We start from the raw sequence: 20,193 nt of genomic DNA on the forward strand, positions 1-20,193 counted from the left end.
TATGCTCTGTCATCTGACTAGACGATTGGCTAGTGTACCTAAACAGGTAGAAGCACCTGCGTTTGGATTGGTTGCTGTGCTGTGAGCGGACCCTGGGGTGTGTGGAGGCGGCCATAGGCCTGTGTGCCATGGGGATGCTATCTCTCCATTTAGGACAGCACTGCCTGCCAATGAGATGTGTAATATCTTCAGAGAACAGACAGGTGGAGAGAAAGACAGAGGGAGCAGAGAAATGAAGGAGAGCTCCTGTCTTCTACTAGGAGTTATAATTACAGCTTTGGAAACACCGGGTTACCTGTCATGCCAATAAAGCTAGGCTGAATTTGTATTGTGTTGAGCGAGCTACTACGAAACAGGGAGAGAAAAGTGAGAAAGAGGGAGAGAGACGTAGAGAGAGGGAGAGATGTAGAGAGAGACGTAGAGAGAGAGAGAGATATAGAGAGAGACGTAGAGAGAGAGAGAGATGTAGAGAGAGACGTAGAGAGAGAGAGAGATATAGAGAGAGACGTAGAGAGAGAGAGAGATGTAGAGAGAGAAGTAGAGAGAGAGAGAGAGAGATATAGAGAGAGACGTAGAGAGAGAGAGAGAGATATAGAGAGAGACGTAGAGAGAGGGAGAGATGTAGAGAGAGACGTAGAGAGAGGGAGAGATGTAGAGAGAGACGTATAGAGAGGCTGAGACATATAGAGAGAGACGTAGTGAGAGAGAGAGATGTAGAGAGAGACGTAGAGAGAGAGAGAGAGATGTAGAGAGAGACGTAGAGAGAGAGAGAGAGATGTAGAGAGAGACGTAGAGAGAGAGAGAGATGTAGAGAGAGACGTAGAGAGAGAGAGAGATGGAGAGAGACGTAGAGAGAGAGAGAGATAGAGAGAGACGTAGAGAGAGAGAGAGAGAGAGATGTAGAGAGAGACGTAGAGCGAGAGAGAGAGATAGAGAGAGACGTAGAGAGAGATGTAGAGAGACGTAGAGAGAGAGAGATATAGAGAGAGACGTAGAGAGAGAGAGAGATATAGAGAGAGACGTAGAGAGAGAGAGAGAGATATAGATAGAGAGAGAGAGATGTAGAGAGAGACGTAGAGAGAGACGTAGAGAGAGAGAGAGATATAGAGAGAGACGTAGAGAGAGAGAGATATAGAGAGAGACGTAGAGAGAGAGATGTAGAGAGAGACGTAGAGAGAGAGAGATGTAGAGAGAGACGTAGAGAGAGAGAGAGATATAGAGAGAGAGAGACGTAGAGAGAGAGAGATATAGAGAGAGAGGTAGAGAGAGATGTAGAGAGAGACGTAGAGAGAGAGAGAGACGTAGAGAGAGAGAGAGATATAGAGAGAGACGTAGAGAGAGAGAGAGAGAGATAGAGAGAGACGTAGAGAGAGAGAGAGATGTAGAGAGAGACGTAGAGAGAGATGTAGAGAGAGAGAGAGCGCGAGAGAGAGAGATGTAGAGAGAGACGTAGAAAGAGAGAGAGATATAGAGAGAGATGTAGAGAGAGAGAGAGAGATATAGAGAGAGATGTAGAGAGAGAGAGAGAGATATAGAGAGAGATGTAGAGAGAGGGAGAGAGACGTAGAGAGAGAGAGAGAGATGTAGAGAGAGAGATGTAGAGAGACGTAGAGAGAGATGTAGAGAGAGACGTAGAGAGAGAGATGTAGAGAGAGACGTAGAGAGAGAGACGTAGAGAGAGAGACGTAGAGAGAGAGACGTAGAGAGAGAGAGACGTAGAGAGAGAGACGTAGAGAGAGACGGAGAGAGAGAGACGTAGAGAGAGACGGAGAGAGAGAGAGAGACGTAGAGAGAGAGAGAGAGACGTAGAGAGAGACGTAGAATGAGAGAGAGAGACGTAGAGAGAGAGAGACGTAGAGAGAGACGTGTAGAGAGAGACGTAGAGAGAGACGTAGAGAGAGAGAGACGTAGAGAGAGACGTAGAGAGAGAGACGTAGAGAGAGACGTAGAGAGAGAGAGAGAGAGAGATGTAGAGAGAGAGAGAGAGACGTAGAGAGAGAGAGACAGAGAGAGAGAGCAAGAGAGAGCGAGAGAGAGCAAGAGAGAGCGAGAGAGAGAGCGAGAGAGAGAGAGAGAGAGAGAGAGAGAGAGAGAGAGAGAGAGAGAGCGCAAGAGACGTAAAGAGATAGAGAGAAATTTACCCTGGCAGTCTTGGCAGACTCCTGACCATTGAGATACTCCGTCACCTGAGAGAGAGAGAAAGAGAACATGCATTAGTGTTGCAACTAAACCAGACTGAATGCTGTGGAGAGAAACACATTGGGTGCATCTCAACTCTCTAACGTAGCCTCCTCGACTCGTCTCCTTTCCTTCATTGAAAATCGGCTCAGTGCAGATGAATGAGAAGGACACAAGTGGAGGACGCCACTTTAGACTATCAATACGCACCGACAAACATTCCCACCCATACATTCATAATACACATGTTGACAGGCTTCATTGGTAGCACTGCATTGCACATGGTAACAACAAAAACAGCTAGGTCCTCATCAGATCAATAGGAAACGCGGACGCTAACTGCTAGCCCACATGCTAACAGCTAACAACAGTGAGCAATCAAGCCAAGTGGCTCTCGTCTATACAGCGAGCTAGCTTTTAGAGCCTTCCTATTTAGCATTTCATTACAATCAAAATGCATTCACCTTTCAGCGATAGGCCAGCAGGGTAAGAAAGGCGCACTACCTGCCTACGCTAGTGATGAAATCAGACCTGTATTGTGATTGTACTGCATCACAAGGGCAGGTGATTAGTCGGCGAGGGCCCTGAGAGCAGTGAATGGTGGGAATAGAGTCAGGAAGTCAGAATCCTGTAGGATATTGAGGTCTGTAAATGAAGTAGATTGTGCTTGTATATGTGTGTCTATGTCTGGTTCTTTGTTAGGGCTGGGAATGACGAGATTAACACCATACTTAGGTGCTGATACGTTATGTAGGGGCGGCAGGTAGCCAGTAACCGAAAGGTTATTGGATCGAATCCCTGAGCTGACAAGGTAAAAATCTGTCCTTCTGCCCCTGAACAAGGCACTTAACCCACTGTTCCCCGGTAGGTCGTCATTGTAAATAAGAATTTGTTCTTAACTGACTTGGTTAAATAAAATGATAACATATGTATTGCGATTCCATACTGTGATTTGTTGTTCCAAACATATTGCTCACCATATGTCTGAGGCAGAGGAACAAGATAGAGTCATGAGAAAACAAGTTTTGATCAGTCATGTAAATGTGCTGAAAACAAATTGGCTTCCTACTTAAAAAGAAGATGGAGAACAAGCTATGAAGGAAAATACTTTAGTTGTGGTGTGCAGGTACAGCCAACTAGCACAAAAATAATATTGTCAAAACAATATGATATATCGTCAAATGTAACTGTAGTGATTTTCTCCCCCATCCTTAGTCTGTGTAAGTGTGGGAGATTAGGCTGGCTTGGATAGACAGGATTTGACTTGTGAGGCTTCGGCTCAGATGAGCGTGAGTGAGTGAGTGAGTGAGTGAGTGAGTGAGTGAGTGAGTGAGTGAGTGAGTGAGTGAGTGAGTGAGTGAGTGAGTGAGTGAGAGAGAGAGAGAGAGAGAGAGACAGCACGATACTGACAGAGAGACAGAGAGAGAGACAGCGCGATACTGACAGAGACACACAGAGAGAGAGAGAGAGAGAGAGAGAGAGAGAGAGAGAGAGAGACAGAGACGTGCGATACTGACAGAGACACACAGAGAGAGAGACAGGGTGAGAGACAGCGCGATACTGACAGAGAGACACAGAGAGAGACAGAGACAGCGCGATACTGACAGAGACACAGAGAGAGAGCGCGAGAGAGAGAGAGAGAGAGAGAGAGACAGAGGACAGTGCGATACTGACAGAGACACACAGAGAGAGAGACAGGGTGAGAGACAGCGCGATACTGACAGACACAGAGAGAGACAGCGCGATACTGACAGAGAGACACAGAGAGAGAGACACACAGAGAGAGAGAGAGAGACAGCGCGATACTGACAGAGAGACAGAGAGAGACAGAGACAGCGCGATACTGACAGAGACACACAGAGAGAGAGAGAGAGACAGAGAGAGAGACAGCACGATACTGACAGAGACACACAGAGAGAGAGACAGAGTGAGAGACAGCGCGATACTGACAGAGAGACACAGAGAGAGAGAGAGAGAGACAGAGAGAGAGACAGCGCGATACTGACAGAGAGACACAGAGAGAGAGACAGAGTGAGAGACAGCGTGATACTGACAGAGAGACACAGAGAGAGAGAGAGAGACAGAGAGAGAGACAGCGCGATACTGACAGAGAGACACAGAGAGAGACAGAGACAGCGCGATACTGACAGAGAGACACAGAGAGAGAGACAGAGTGAGAGACAGCGTGATACTGACAGAGACACACAGAGAGAGAGAGAGACAGAGAGAGAGACAGCGCGATACTGACAGAGAGACACAGAGAGAGACAGAGAGAGACAGAGACAGCGCGATACTGACAGAGAGACACAGAGAGAGAGACCGAGTGAGAGACAGCGTGATACTGACAGAGACACAGAGAGAGAGAGAGAGACAGAGAGAGAGACAGCGCAATACTGACAGAGAGACACAGAGAGAGACAGAGAGAGACAGAGACAGCGCGATACTGACAGAGAGACACAGAGAGAGAGACAGAGAGACAGAGAGAGAGACAGCGCGATACTGACAGAGAGAGAGACAGTGAGAGAGAGAGCGAGAGAGAGGAGCGGCAGACAGGCAGCGCTGGGCATATTGACCTCTTGTTATGCCAGTGTCCATTTAGCCCCATTGACTGAGCCTGACGATGAGTCACAGGACACAGCATGACGGGACCGAGGGATGGGGGAGGGAGGTTGAGAGAGGGAGAGAGATGGAGGGAGGGGGTGGAAAAGAGCGAAAATGAGAGAGAGAGAGATAGAAAGGAAATGTCCGGGTACGGTCAAGAGAGACTGTGGGTATTGTCTGTCCGTGTGTGTGTATAGAGGCTGAAAAGCTCCAAACGAGGACGGTGCTCTGCACTGTGACTGAGCGGTTTAGCTCTATATGGTTCTGGCCAGCCCTCCTCTCTCTCCTCCAACCCAAGCTAACCCAGCCTCAGCTCTGGCTCCTTCCTGCCAGCGTGATCGATGGGGAGGCTTTTGGAGTGTGTGTCTCGGGTCAGTCAGGGAAAAAGTGGGTGAGGAGAAGCGGGGGAGGGAGGATTCATAAGATGGAGGGTGGGTTGAAGAGGAGAAAATGGGTGATAGGGGAGAATTGGGAAAGGGGAGGGGAGTGGGGAAGAGAAAGGGGTCAAAGGCGTTGACGGGGGAGAATAGGAATGAGGGGAAGGGGTGGAGGACGACAGGAAAAATGAGGGATGAGAAGAGGGGACGGATAAGGAGGAGAGAAGGGGTGAGAGGGTGAAGAGTGGAAGAGAGAAAGTCAAAGGCTGAGGAAGGAGAAGGGGGGGTGAGAGAGTCTACTCTATACAGTACCATATTAACCACAGAGGGTTCCATCATGCATCATAACTGATCCGGAGAACAGATGAGACTCTCGGCCAAGGAAACGAACACAGATATAGGAGGATGGCAGATGTTGAAAACTGCACAGCGTGGATTCTGCATCGGGTTTAATTGCTTAGCTAGCTGGTATACAGTGGTTCATGTGATAGCAACCCAGAACACACGAGGGTCTGGAAGAAAAACATACTTCAGTACAGCTGGATCGTACCGCTTTGTGTGTGTGTGATGGAGAGCTGGAGAGAGAGAGAGTGTGGTGTGTGTGTGTGAGAGACTGTGTGTGAGTGGGGTGTCAAAAACGGCAACCGCTGCATAAGATATCAATCAAAGCTAACTAAGAGTGAGAATTTAGAAAAGGGGACAGCAGATGTTCACATATCTCCTTACCAAACAGATGTGACCATATGAAGGTCCTAGTCAATAGCATTAACGTCTTACTTCAGAGGTCTCCGGTGACATTTGAGTGGCTGGGAGGGGTCCGGATACGCCATGTTAAAAGTATTTTGGTGCCCCGTGTCCTTCATGACTACTAATGTAGGTTAAAGTCCCTGGATGGAATTCCATCATCTTGTCATTTCCTTTCATCCACCACCAACCCACCTACCGTCTGCTTTGGAGACCTCTTAGAGTAATCCCATCTCAATAATGACCTCATATTTGGTCCTGGCCAATAGCAGGGGACTACAAGGAGGCATTACTTTGGTCCTGGCCAATAGCAGGGGACTATATGGAGGCATTACTATATGAATGAAAGGGAGCTGCCAGACAGCTAGCCAAGCTCTTTGTCCTTTAACTAAGGGGTGCCTTCCTGACAGACCGTCTCCTGCTGTTGTCTTCAGTACAGTATGTGAGAGCAGGAAACCAGTGTGTGGATGTGTGCCTAGCATCCTCCTAATATGGGCCATATGCTGTTCCAGAAAAGCCCTTTCAGGACTCTTTTCACAGCCACCAGACGGTCTCTACTTCCACTGGAGTAGGACAATCACTAGCCAATAAACCAGCAAACAAAAAGAATACGGAAATAAATATCTCAACTAAACAAATAAATAGGATGGGGGGGGTAGGCTTTGTGTATTTCAGAATGATAGTAGGGGGGAGAGGAGGAAGAATGAGAGAGCGTGAGAGAGAGAGATATAATAGTACTGTATGACCCCACAGAGCTCCATATGCCAGACAGATCCCCCTGGTCCCATCTAAACCAGGTTGGTGAACAACCTGTCACTACCTGGTAGACTGGGAGGTGGTGGGAATATGGTGTTGGTGAACAACCTGTCACTACCTGGCAGACTGGGAGGTGGTGGGAATATGGTGTTGGTGAACAACCTGTCACTACCTGGCAGACTGGGAGGTGGTGGGAATATGGTGTTGGTGAACAACCTGTCACTACCTGGTAGACTGGGAGGTGGTGGGAATATGGTGTTGGTGAACAACCTGTCACTACCTGGTAGACTGGGAGGTGGTGGGAATATGGTGTTGGTGAACAACCTGTCACTACCTGGTAGACTGGGAGGTGGTGGGAATATGGTGTTGGTGAACAACCTGTCACTACCTGGTAGACTGGGAGGTGGTGGGAATATGGTGTTGGTGAACAACCTGTCACTACCTGGTAGACTGGGAGGTGGTGGGAATATGGTGTTGGTGAACAACCTGTCACTACCTGGTAGACTGGGAGGTGGTGGGAATATGGTGTTGGTGAACAACCTGTCACTACCTGGCAGACTGGGAGGTGGTGGGAATATGGTGTTGGTGAACAACCTGTCACTACCTGGCAGACTGGGAGGTGGTGGGAATATGGTGTTGGTGAACAACCTGTCACTACCTGGTAGACTGGGAGGTGGTGGGAATATGGTGTTGGTGAACAACCTGTCACTACCTGGTAGACTGGGAGGTGGTGGGAATATGGTGTTGGTGAACAACCTGTCACTACCTGGCAGACTGGGAGGTGGTGGGAATATGGTGTTGGTGAACAACCTGTCACTACCTGGCAGACTGGGAGGTGGTGGGAATATGGTGTTGGTGAACAACCTGTCACTACCTGGCAGACTGGGAGGTGGTGGGAATATGGTGTTGGTGAACAACCTGTCACTACCTGGTAGACTGGGAGGTGGTGGGAATATGGTGTTGGTGAACAACCTGTCACTACCTGGTAGACTGGGAGGTGGTGGGAATATGGTGTTGGTGAACAACCTGTCACTACCTGGTAGACTGGGAGGTGGTGGAAATATGGTGTTGGTGAACAACCTGTCACTACCTGGCAGACTGGGAGGTGGTGGAAATATGGTGTTGTTGGTCAGTGTGTTGGAGAGTGTGTTGAGTGTGTAGAATAAGACTAAGTAAGAGTGTGTTTGGTGGATCACTATACACAGGTGGTGTTTTGGAGATTGTGTGTGTGTGTCTCTCTACATGTGTGTATGTGAGAGTGCAAGATCAGGTGGTGTTTTGGTGCAAGGCTGTGAATGTGCTAGATGGCAGGTTTTTGGCAGGAGGTGTGTGAGTGACTATTCTTTCTGGTTCAGGATGAACAGATCATGTGCATCCTGTTTTTGGTACAGAGAGTACAGCCATTACCATAGTGTCTGACTCAATGCAGGTGATGCCTTAGAACCCCATTATAGTCAATCTGGAATAATGTTCTTCATTTTGTACAACAAAGCTAACGCTCGTTAGCAACACTAAGTATCAGTTGTATTATATACCCGATGCCTTCTCTGACTTGCAAAACATCCCTCTTTCTTTCTCTTTCCCTCTCTCTCATTTCCCCCAAAACACAAAAAGAGAGACCAAATGTATTCCATCTTATGAATAGTCAGCAATGGATTAACAACTGGTATCCGAGTCCAATTTACCTTCTGAACAGTCTGCCTCTGTACTTGTGAATAACAACTACTCCTCACTTCGTAGTTCTTTCCAGGCTTATCTGACTCTGCAGTCCTGGGTGTTAGTCTTAAAGCTGCAAAATGTAACTTTTTGGGCGACATGACCAAATTGACATAGAAATGTAGTTATAGATCTGTCATTCTCATTGAAAGCAAGTCTAAGAAGCGGTAAATCTGTTCTATGTGCGCTATTTCTATGCTTCACATTCTTAAGTTTCAGTTTTGTACACCAGCTTCAAACAGCTGAAAATACAATATTTTTGGTTATGGAAAATACATTTCAGGGTTTTAGATGGTACAATGATTCTCTACACTATACTTGCTTGTTTTGTAACAAACTGAAATTAGGCAAACTATTAGAATTTTAGCAACCAGGAAATATGGAGTGATTTCTGCATAATTCATCTTTAAGTGATATCCCTCACAGACAGAACCACACCACTGGCTGTCTGTCTTTCCAATGAATAGTGCATGGCGAGAGGAGACTCAGTGTTCTCCCCATGTCTCTCCAGACATCCTGGGAACATGGATTTGATTTGAAAAGCCCCTCTTTTAATCACAGCAGTCTTCGTCAGAGACTGCTCCCTGGAGGCTGTGTGTGGGAGTGTGTGTGTGTGCCATCTGTGCATGTCTGTGTGTGAGAGTACGGTATGTCTGCCTGTGTGTGTGTGTGTTTGTGTGACTGCGTGTTTGCATGCGCGTGTGTGTGTGTGTGTGTCCCTCTGAAGTCCCTGTGAGGCATGCTGGGACAGGCCCCGGTGCATGCTGGTAGCTCCAGCAGTGTGGGCTGTCGGGGGCTTTCAGGCAGCGAGGGGGACAATGTGGCATGACAGCGCCCCGAAACCGATGGTTCAACGAGTTAAGGAGGACCAACGACAGGGGAGGACCAACGACAGGGGAGGACCAACGACAGGGGAGGACCAACGACAGGGGAGGACCAACGACAGGGGAGCGCCCCATCAGAGGACCTGGCCTCCGTGAATGCAGGCACATAACGCACCACGTTATATAGGCTATACACACACACATATACACTCTGGGATAGGGCTGTTACGGTGACTGTATTACCGTCACACCGACAGTCACGAGTCATGACCGCAGTCAAATTCCACGTGACTGTTTAGTCATGGCAATTAGGCTTCTGCAAGCTCTGATGCTGCTGATGGTCATTAGTAGCCTACCAAACGTGCTAACAGCCTGGTACTCAGCACTCTATTTTCCCTCTAATCACTCTGACATCAATGCAAATGTTATCAAAAATCTAATCAAACACTTCATGAGAGTCCATGAGCTCATGTTGCAACATTTCTTTAGGTTATGCAATTGTGTGAGAAAACAGAGTGATGGCCTCTATTAAAAAGAGGAGGTTCCCATCCGCGTTCTATAGGCTAGGCCTACTATATTTCTCAACTTTCCTCATATTAAGCACATTGCTTCGCTGTACAACAGGAGTATAGCCTACCTGGCTGGCATGAAAATTAACCACAGGATAGCTAGATCAGGGCCTAACATAAGGACAACTCAGAGTATGCTATTCTGTTCAAGTGAAATAGTCTACATTTTCTTCATATCATGTTTCTTTAGACCTGTCTAAAATAAATAATGGTTTAATTGTGATGGTGTAGGCTATATTACATGGGTTTATTAGACTTTTAAAACTGTAGATGTTCCAAAAGGTCTGCATCAGTGGCTTGGAGGCTGTGTGTGGAAGCCAGGAGATGCTAAATGCGTTTATGTTAATTAACGGTAAATTACCGTTATTAGCTTGACAATCACTGGCTGACTAAATGTCATGACCACAGCCCTACTCTTGGATAGACACATTGTGAACAAGGTTTATAAAACGGTATGTGGGCCTACTTCATCTCCACACACACACACCAGGTAGAGACACACACAGGCTGAGAACTTCGAGATTTGACCTAGTGCATTTGATGGTAAAATACACTGACAGACCAGGTCATTTTCCACTGAAAGAAAATGTTGACCATATAAACCAGCCTAAATGATTATGATACAACAAAAGAAAGTATAAAAAAGGGAACCCTATAGACATAGCTAAAGATGAGTTGGCTAAAGATGAGTTGGCAGACCTAGGGTAGAGTAGCAGTAATAGTTTGTTTCTATTTCTCTCTTTTATTGTCTCTCCCCATGAGATCACCCACTGTGAAGTGACAGAAGTTTAAATGACCTACACCCACTCTCCAACCCTCACTTCCCCCCTCTGTCTCTCTCTCCTCTCCTGTCTCCAGGGTGCGGGGGAGGCAGGAGTGTGTGTGTGTGGTCGGGCCAGGGGAAATAGAGCTTGGCTAGTGGCGCGTGTCACTGTCACACTGGACATGTCACAAGGCCCTCAGAGTTCTGCTGCTGGCGGTGTGTGTGTGGGTATGAGAGGTAGGGTCGATATGAAAGTGTCCAATAGGCGTTCAACACCAACTCTTACTGGTTAATGAGGTATCGAACAGTGAGGAAGGGGCATGCTTTTGCACACTCCACAGTGTAATGGCGGGGGGGGGGGGGGGGTGACGGGACATGACAGGAACCCATGGGGGGTTTAGGGTGAGGGGGTCGATGGCAAGCTGTCAACCAGACAAAGTTGGTTGAAAGTACTGCAAAAGGCCATTGACTACACCACAACAAAAGAGTCAGCCTGTATGTCTCAGAACTGTCTATCTTTACTGCCTATGATAGGTGAGTGATTGGTTGTGTCTCTCTGTGTGTCTGCAGGGCCTCGGAGCCCCCCAGAGTCCGTGCTGCTATTGAGTACTCAATTTATCTCTGCTGTTCACTGATAAGGGCAGACAGCTGTATTAACCGACAAACCTACAATTCCCATGTGGCATCTCATCTCTACCCCACTATTCAATTCCACTGATAGAAGAAACTACATTTCCCATGAGGCATCACAGCAATGCCCACCGCACAATTACCCTGTAATAGAAGAAACTGCATTTCCCATGGGGCATCATGTCTGCCTTCAGCACAATAGAGAAAACTACACATAACACCTAATTTGTTCCTCTCGGCACAATTACACCAAAATGTAACAACTTCACTTGCACAAGGCATTTTCACCACAGAATAATTACACCGTAACCCATATTTTAATTTTTTTAACCTTTATTTAACTAGGCAAGTCAGTTAAGAACAAATTCTTATTTTCAATGATGGCCTAGGAACAGTGGGTTAACTGCCTTGTTCAGGGCCAGAACGACAGATTTGTACCTTGTCAGCTCGGGGATTCGATCTTGCAACCTTTCGGTTACTAGTCCAACGCTCTAACCACTAGGCTACCTGCCACCCCATATAACACCTACAAAGAAACTACACTACCCACATCATCCGTCCTTTCATAATAAAATGTACACTGCAACTCCCCAAAACACATTTCCCACGAGGCAGCACATCCATCCCTTCACAGTAGTGCAATTTACCTACACGGCCAAAATAAAATGATCTGTTGGGAAATAAACTACAGCTCCCATGGGGCTTCTCATCTGCAGAACAGCACAGCAATTAAAAGCAAGTGTTGGTCTGATCCCCAGCTCTCATATCCCTCTTCAGCTTGGGCTTCAAGCAGCAGCGTACGTCCTCTAAACTCTCCATCCACATCACAGCTGCTCTCCCACAGGCTGCCTTCTGCTCTCTCCCTCCCTCCCAAAACACTCCACACTCACATGCCTGCATCAGCACAAATACAAACACTAGCAACGCTAACACTGGAGCTAACACACAAACACACACTGGAGCTAACACCAAAGCCAAAACAACAATCCTAGCTCAAAGCGCTAGGTGAGTGTTGTGTATTAGCTTATGTCGCTACAAAGAGCCAACCAGGGCATAAAATTAACATCCGCCAAAAGCGGGTAGATTTAGGTATTGGTTGGTAAAAAAATTTCAATTTCAATTTGCAGGGCTCTACAGTTACATTTATGACTTTAGTTACATTTACGACTATAAAAATATTGTGAAAAAGTAAAGTATGAGCACGTGCGAGGAAAATGCTGCAGTAGCTGTTTTCAAAGTATTTCTGCTGTTTTGCTTCATAGCTGCTAATCGCACAAATAAATATGAATCTATGAAGCAACACTGCCTGGCAGGAGAGATTTGTGCACTGTGCTGATTCATTTTTGGAGGCGCTGCGCACAGCCATAAAAGTTGTTTTGTTCACAAGGTTGGCTGTTCTTAAATGGAAGTTTGAGTCTGCTGCTTCAACTGATGCAAAGAGATGTTGTCAACTCGTAGTCAGAACCAAAATCTCTCACCTGGTTACTATGGTAACCTCCCATCCTGAACATTTTGTCTCATCTGATATGTTCTCGGGTCACAAAAAATGAAATTGAGCTATATCTCACATTATTTCTTACTAATACATTTTTTGTTTTCGAAACATTAAGCATGGCCATCAGCTTGTGTATTCTTTTTTTGAAGTAATTATGGCGCAAAAATATTTTGGCTGGCCATTTTTTCCATCTACCTGCCACAGTGGCTGGTGGACCAAAAAGTACATTTTAGGCAGTTAACCCACTGTTCCTTGACCGTCATTGTAAATAAGAAGTTGATCTTAACAGACTTGCCAGGTTAAAGAAAGGTTAAAAATAAAAAAGGGAGAGTTAGCGTTTGAAGCTAACTGTAACGCGGGCTGTTTCATTTGAGGCCAAAAAACTTTTACAACAAATGTTCTATTGAATAGGACTAGGGATAATATACGAGGTTCATGCTACATTGGTGATTGATAATTAGCAAGAGGCTTCTGTGTTTTGTAATTGATTGTTAATTAGCAAAAGGGGAGATGATTAGCTTGTAGAGCTAATGAACTTTTTCGCTCGATGACAGTGTTCGCTTAGCGCAGCCTGATTTTGCGAGACGGGTTGGGAGTCAGTCAGTCATCTGACGTCGTCGCCTTTGGCTGGCCTACTTTTACTGTGGTGATCGAGCACCAAGATGGTGTCTGTACGAACATACTGTAACTTAATGGTATTTAATAGACTTCAACTTCAGTCATGGAATGAATCACTTTTGTGTCAGATAGGTCTGTGTGGTGACAGTATGCTGTAAATGTGGCTGACAAGAGAATATTCTCTCGATGAAAGATGGTGAATGTACAATTGAAGTCGGAAGTTTACATACACCTTAGCCAAATACATTTAAACTCAGTTTTTCACAATTCTTGACATTTAATCCCTGTCTTAGGTCAGTTAGGATCACCACTCTATTTTAAGAATGTGAAATGTCAGAATAACAGTAGAGAGAATTATTTATTTCAGCTTTTATTTCTTCATCACATTCCCAGTGGGTCAGAAGTTTACATACACTCAATTTGCATTTAGTAGCATTGCCTTTAAATTGTTTAACTTTGGTCAAATGTTTCGGGTAGCCTTCCACAAGCTTTCCACAATAAGTTGGGTGAATTTTGGCCCATTCCTCCTGACAGAGCTGGTGTAACCGAGTCAGGTTTGTAGGCCTCCTTGCTCACACACGCTTTTTCAGTTTTGCACACAAATTTTCTATGAGATTGAGGCCAGGGCTTTGTGATGGCCACTCCAATATCTTGACTTTGTTGTCCTTAAGCCATTTTGCCACAACTTTGGAAGTATGCTTGGGATCATTGTCCATTTGGAAGACCCATTTGCAACCACGCTATAACTTCCTAACTTATGTCATGAGATGTTGCTTCAATATATAATCTTTCTCCCTCATGATACCATTTATTTTGTGAAGTGCACCAGTCCCTCCTGCAGCAAAGCACCCCCACAACATGATGCTGCCACCCCTGTGCTTCACGGTTGGGATGGTGCCCTTTGGCTTGCAAGCATCACCCTTTTTCCTCCAAACATAACGATGGTCATTGTGGCCAAACAGTTCTATTTTTGTTTCATCAGACCAGAGGACATTTCTCCAAAAAGTATGATCTTTGTCCCCATGTGCAGTTGCAAACCGTAGTCTGGCTTTTTTATGGCGGTTTTGGAGCAGTGACTTCTTTCTTGCTGAGTGGCCTTTCAGGTTATGCCGATATAGGACTCATTTTACTGTGGATATAGATACTTTTGTACCCGTTTCCTCCAGCATCTTCACAAGGTACTTTGCTGTTGTTCTGGGATTGATTTGCACTTTTCGCACCAAAGTACATTCATCTCTAGGAGACAGAACGCGTCTCCTTCCTGAGCGGTATGATGGCTGCGTGGTCCCATGATGTATATACTTGCGTACTATTGTTTGTAGAGATGAACGTGGTAACTTCAGGCGTTTGGAAATTGCTCCCAAGGATGAACCAGACTTGTGGTCTACAATTGTTTTTCTGAGGTCTTGGCTGATTTCTTTTGATTTTCCCATGATGTCCAGCAAAAAGGCACTGCGTTTGAAGGTAGGCCTTGAAATACATCCACAGGTGCAACTCCAATTGACTCAAATGATGTCAATTAGTCTATCAGAAGCTTCTAAAGTCATGACATCATTTTCTGGACTTTTCCAAGCTGTTTAAAGGTACAGTCAACTTAGTGTATGTAAACTTCTGACCCACTGGAATTGTGATACAGTGAATTATAAGTGAAATAATCTGTCTGTAAACAATTGTTGGAAAAATTACTTGTGTCATGCACAAAGTAGATGTCCTAACCGACTTGCCAAAACTATAATTTGTGAAGTGGTTGAAAAACTAGTTTTAATGACTCCAACCTAAGTGTATGTAAACTTCCGACTTCAACTGTATGTGTGTGAGAGAGAAAGAGAGAAAGACATACAGAAAATGAGAGAGATAAAGGGAGAGTAAGAGAGAGCGCGCGACAGAGGGACATGCAGACAGTAAAAGACAGAGAGAGAGAGATTGCGTCCCAATCCAGTGCAATAAGACTAAAAGTGTTAACTGTGCAAAAGTGTGAGGAGGAAAAGGGCCCATTGATCATGGTATTATCCACTGCCATTGATCTGGCAGACAGACAGCAGATGCAGCGTGGCAGTTATATGGGACGGGTCTGGCAGTTATGGGGACGGGTCTGGTAGCTATGGGGACGGGTCTGGTAGCTATGGGGACGGGTCTGGCAGCTATGGGGACGGGTCTGGCAGCTATGGGGACGGGTCTGGTAGCTATGGGGACGGGTCTGGCAGCTATGGGGACGGGTCTGGCAGCTATGGGGACGGGTCTGGCAGCTATGGGGACGGGTCTGGTAGCTATGGGGACGGGTCTGGCAGCTATGGGGACGGGTCTGGCAGTTATGGGGACTGGTCTGGCAGCTATGGGGACGGGTCTGGTAGCTATGGGTCTGGTAGCTATGGGTCTGGCAGCTATGGGGACGGGTCTGGCAGCTATGGGGACGGGTCTGGCAGCTATGGGGACGGGTCTGGCAGCTATGGGGACGGGTCTGGCAGTTATGGGGACGGGTCTGGTAGCTATGGGGACGGGTCTGGCAGCTATGGGGACGGGTCTGGCAGCTATGGGGACGGGTCTGGCAGCTATGGGGACGGGTCTGGCAGCTATGGGAATGGGTCTGGTAGCTATGGGGACGGGTTTGGCAGTTATGGGGACGGGTCTGGTAGTTATGGGGACGGGTTTGGCAGTTATGGGGACGGGTCTGGTAGCTATGGGGACGGGTTTGGCAGTTATGGGGACGGGTCTGGCAGTTATGGGGACGGGTCTGGCAGTTATGGGGACGGGTCTGGCAGTTATGGGGACGGGTCTGGCAGTTATGGGGATGGGTCTGGCAGTTATGGGGACGGGTCTGGCAGTTATGGGGACGGGTCTGGCAGTTATGGGGACGGGTCTGGCAGTTATGGGGACGGGTCTGGTAGCTATGAGTCTGGTAGTTATGGGGACGGGTCTGGCAGTTATGGGGACGGGTCTGGCAGTTATGGGGACGGGTCTGGTAGCTATGAGTCTGGTAGTTATGGGGACGGGTCTGGCAGTTATGGGGACGGGTCTGGCAGTTATGGGGACGGGTCTGGTAGTTATGGGGACGGGTCTGGTAGCTATGGGTCTGGTAGTTATGGGGACGGGTCTGGCAGTTATGGGGACGGGTCTGGTAGCTATGGGTCTGGTAGTTATGGGGACGGGTCTGGTAGTTAAAGGGATGGGTCTACTCAAATCAAAAAGATTATTGGTCACGTACATTTGCAGATGTTATCACAGGTGTATCAAAATGCTTGTCTTTCTAGCTCCAACAGTGAAGCAATAGTACCTAGTAAAAAGAAAGAAATGATGAAATATCAGAACGAGTAAAGTTATAAATATGTATATATACAGTATATATGATGTGTGTAGACAGTATGGACAGTATATGAATAGAAAAGTTGTGTACAGCAGTAGTTATATAGGATGAGCCATGACTACAATACAGTATATATATATATTTAATGTTTTACATACTGATTTACCCACTATATATAAATATATATATATATATATATATATATATATATATATATATATATATATATATATATATATATATATATATATATATATTCATTAACTATGTACAGCATAGGGTAAAGCAGTATCTAAGGTAAAGGGTAGAGTACCGGCTGTTAGCTGGCTAGTGACAGTGTCTAAGATTCAGGCCAGGGTCCTGGGCAAAGGCCGGCTAGTGGTGACTATTTAACAGTCTGATGGCCTGGAGATAGAAGCTGTTTTTCAGTCTCTCGGTCCCAGCTTTGATGCACCTGTACTGTTTCCTCCTCCTAGAGTTTAGTGGGGTGAACAGACCGTGGCTCGGGTGGCCTTGATGATCTTCTTGATGATCTTCTTGATGATCTTCTTGGTGATCTTCTTGGCCTTCCTGTGACACTGGGTGCTGTAGATGTCCTGGAGGGCAGGCAGTGCCCTGATGATGCGTTGGGCTGACCGCAGCACCCTCTAGACAACCCTGTGGTTGCAGACGATGAAACAGCTACGGTGACACAGCCTGACAGGATGCTCTCAATGGTGCATCTGTAGAAGTTTGTGAGGGTCTTAGGGGCCAAGCCGGATGTCTTCAGCCTCCTGAAGTTAAAAAGGCGCTGTTACGCGTTCTTCACCACACTGAATGTGTGGAAGGACCACTTCAGGTGCTCTCTCTGCTGTCTCCTGTAGTCCACGATCAACTCCTTAGTTTTGTTGACGTTGAGGGTATAATACGTGATTGTCTAAGGTCCCTGCCACATACAGTACGTCTCGTGTCTGAGCCCTTGAATTGATTCCACTTTGTCCCTGTACTGCGTTTTGCCTCTATGACTGCCTTACGGAGCCTTACGGAGGTCATAGCTGGTCTGTTTGTATATGTCCATGTTCCCAGTCACCTTTCCATTGTTAAATGTGGTGGTTACGGCAGCACAGAGGGGAGACAGATGTCTTTACTATAGCAGGCACACACCTTTCCCCGCCACACACCTTTCCCCGCCCCACACACTTTTCCCCACCATCCCCGCCTCAACATATACACCCCCCCATGGAATAATGTTATCAAAGGGAGGCATGAAGCAGAATGTGGGAGGGGCAATGAGAGAGAGGAGAGAGGCCAGGGTTGGGCTAAGGCAGAGCGGAAATAATCAGCATTAACAGCATTTAAATCACATCTCATTTAGAATGAAAGGTCTGATCCACCGCGTTTACTTTCATTCCTGTGGATTAGAATTCATCATGGCGGTGCTCTCAAAGACATGCAAATTCATGCAAATTCTGGATGCTAGCACCTTGCCTTCCCATATTGCTGTGCGCAACCTCTCTTTGGGCTAAGTGAGATAGACAGGATGAAGAGCGAGAGAGGGATGAGAAGGAGACACATGACTAGGAGAAGAGAGAGAGAGGGATGGAAGGAGAAACATGACTAGGAGAAGAGAGAGAGGGATGGAAGGAGAGACAGGACTAGGAGAAGAGAGAGAGGGATGGAAGGAGAGACAGGACTAAGAGAAGAGAGAGAGGGATGGAAGGAGAGACAGGACTAGGAGAAGAGAGAGAGGGATGGAAGGAGAGACAGGACTAGGAGAACAGAGAGGGATGGAAGGAGAGACAGGACTAGGAGAAGAGAGAGAGGGATGGAAGGAGAGACAGGACTAGGAGAAGAGAGAGGGATGGAAGGAGAGACAGGACTAGGAGAAGAGAGAGGGATGGAAGGAGAGACAGGACTAGGAGAAGAGAGAGAGGGATGGAAGGAGACAGGACTAGGAGAAGAGAGAGGGATGGAAGGAGACAGGACTAGGAGAAGAGAGAGAGGGATGGAAGGAGAGACAGGACTAGGAGAAGAGAGAGGGATGGAAGGAGACAGGACTAGGAGAAGAGAGAGAGGGATGGAAGGAGAGACAGGACTAGGAGAAGAGAGAGAGGGATGGAAGGAGAGACAGGACTAGGAGAAGAGAGAGAGGGATGGAAGGAGAGACAGGACTAGGAGAAGAGAGAGAGGGATGGAAGGAGAGACAGGACTAGGAGAAGAGAGAGAGGGATGGAAGGAGAGACAGGACTAGGAGAAGAGAGAGAGGGATGGAAGGAGAGACAGGACTAGGAGAAGAGAGAGAGGGATGGAAGGAGAGACAGGACTAGGAGAAGAGAGAGAGGGATGGAAGGAGAGACAGGACTAGGAGAAGAGAGAGAGGGATGGAAGGAAGGAGACAGGACTAGGAGAAGAGAGAGGGATGGAAGGAGAGACAGGACTAGGAGAAGAGAGAGAGGGATGGAAGGAGAGACAGGACTAGGAGAAGAGAGAGAGGGATGGAAGGAGACAGGACTAGGAGAAGAGAGAGGGATGGAAGGAGAGACAGGACTAGGAGAAGAGAGAGGGATGGAAGGAGAGACAGGACTAGGAGAAGAGAGAGAGGGATGGAAGGAGAGACAGGACTAGGAGAAGAGAGAGAGGGATGGAAGGAGACAGGACTAGGAGAAGAGAGAGAGGGATGGAAGGAGAGACAGGACTAGGAGAAGAGAGAGAGGGATGGAAGGAGACAGGACTAGGAGAAGAGAGAGGGATGGAAGGAGAGACAGGACTAGGAGAAGAGAGAGGGATGGAAGGAGAGACAGGACTTGGAGAAGAGAGAGAGGGATGGAAGGAGAGACAGGACTAGGAGAAGAGCGAGGGGGATGGAAGGAGAGACAGGACTAGGAGAAGAGAGAGGGGGATGGAAGGAGAGACAGGACTAGGAGAAGAGAGAGAGGGATGGAAGGAGAGACAGGACTAGGAGAAGAGAGAGAGGGATGGAAGGAGAGACAGGACTAGGAGAAGAGAGAGAGGGATGGAAGGAGAGACAGAACTAGGAGAAGAGAGAGAGGGATGGAAGGAGAGACAGGACTAGGAGAAGAGAGAGAGGGATGGAAGGAGAGAGGACTAGGAGAAGAGAGAGGGATGTAAGGAGAATCATGACTAGGAGAAGAGAGAGAGGGATGGAAGGAGACAGGACTAGGAGAAGAGAGAGGGATGGAAGGAGAGACAGGACTAGGAGAAGAGAGAGAGGGATGGAAGGAGACAGGACTAGGAGAAGAGAGAGAGGGATGGAAGGAGAGACAGGACTAGGAGAAGAGCGAGGGGGATGGAAGGAGAGACAGGACTAGGAGAAGAGAGAGAGGGATGGAAGGAGAGACAGGACTAGGAGAAGAGAGAGAGGGATGGAAGGAGAGACAGGACTAGGAGAAGAGAGAGAGGGATGGAAGGAGAGACAGGACTAGGAGAAGAGAGAGAGGGATGGAAGGAGAGACAGGACTAGGAGAAGAGAGAGAGGGATGGAAGGAGAGACAGAACTAGGAGAAGAGAGAGAGGGATGGAAGGAGAGACAGGACTAGGAGAAGAGAGAGAGGGATGGAAGGAGAGAGGACTAGGAGAAGAGAGAGGGATGTAAGGAGAATCATGACTAGGAGAAGAGAGAGA

At 47.2% G+C, this 20,193-nt stretch overlaps 1 protein-coding gene across 1 annotated transcript in view; it reads right to left on the reverse strand.

Annotated features, from left to right (window-relative positions):
• LOC106609571 (staphylococcal nuclease domain-containing protein 1) overlaps nt 1-20,193 on the reverse strand; it is a 348,667-nt gene that overhangs the window by 3,122 nt on the left and 325,352 nt on the right. The window contains exon 23 of the mRNA XM_045700024.2: nt 2,142-2,186. Within this exon, the coding sequence (XP_045555980.2) occupies nt 2,142-2,186 (45 nt within the window). The remainder of the gene's footprint in view (nt 1-2,141; nt 2,187-20,193) is intronic.

Source organism: Salmo salar, chromosome 17 (genome assembly GCF_965601325.2).
Source record: "Salmo salar chromosome 17, fSalSal1, whole genome shotgun sequence".
Lineage (NCBI taxonomy): Eukaryota > Metazoa > Chordata > Actinopteri > Salmoniformes > Salmonidae > Salmo > Salmo salar.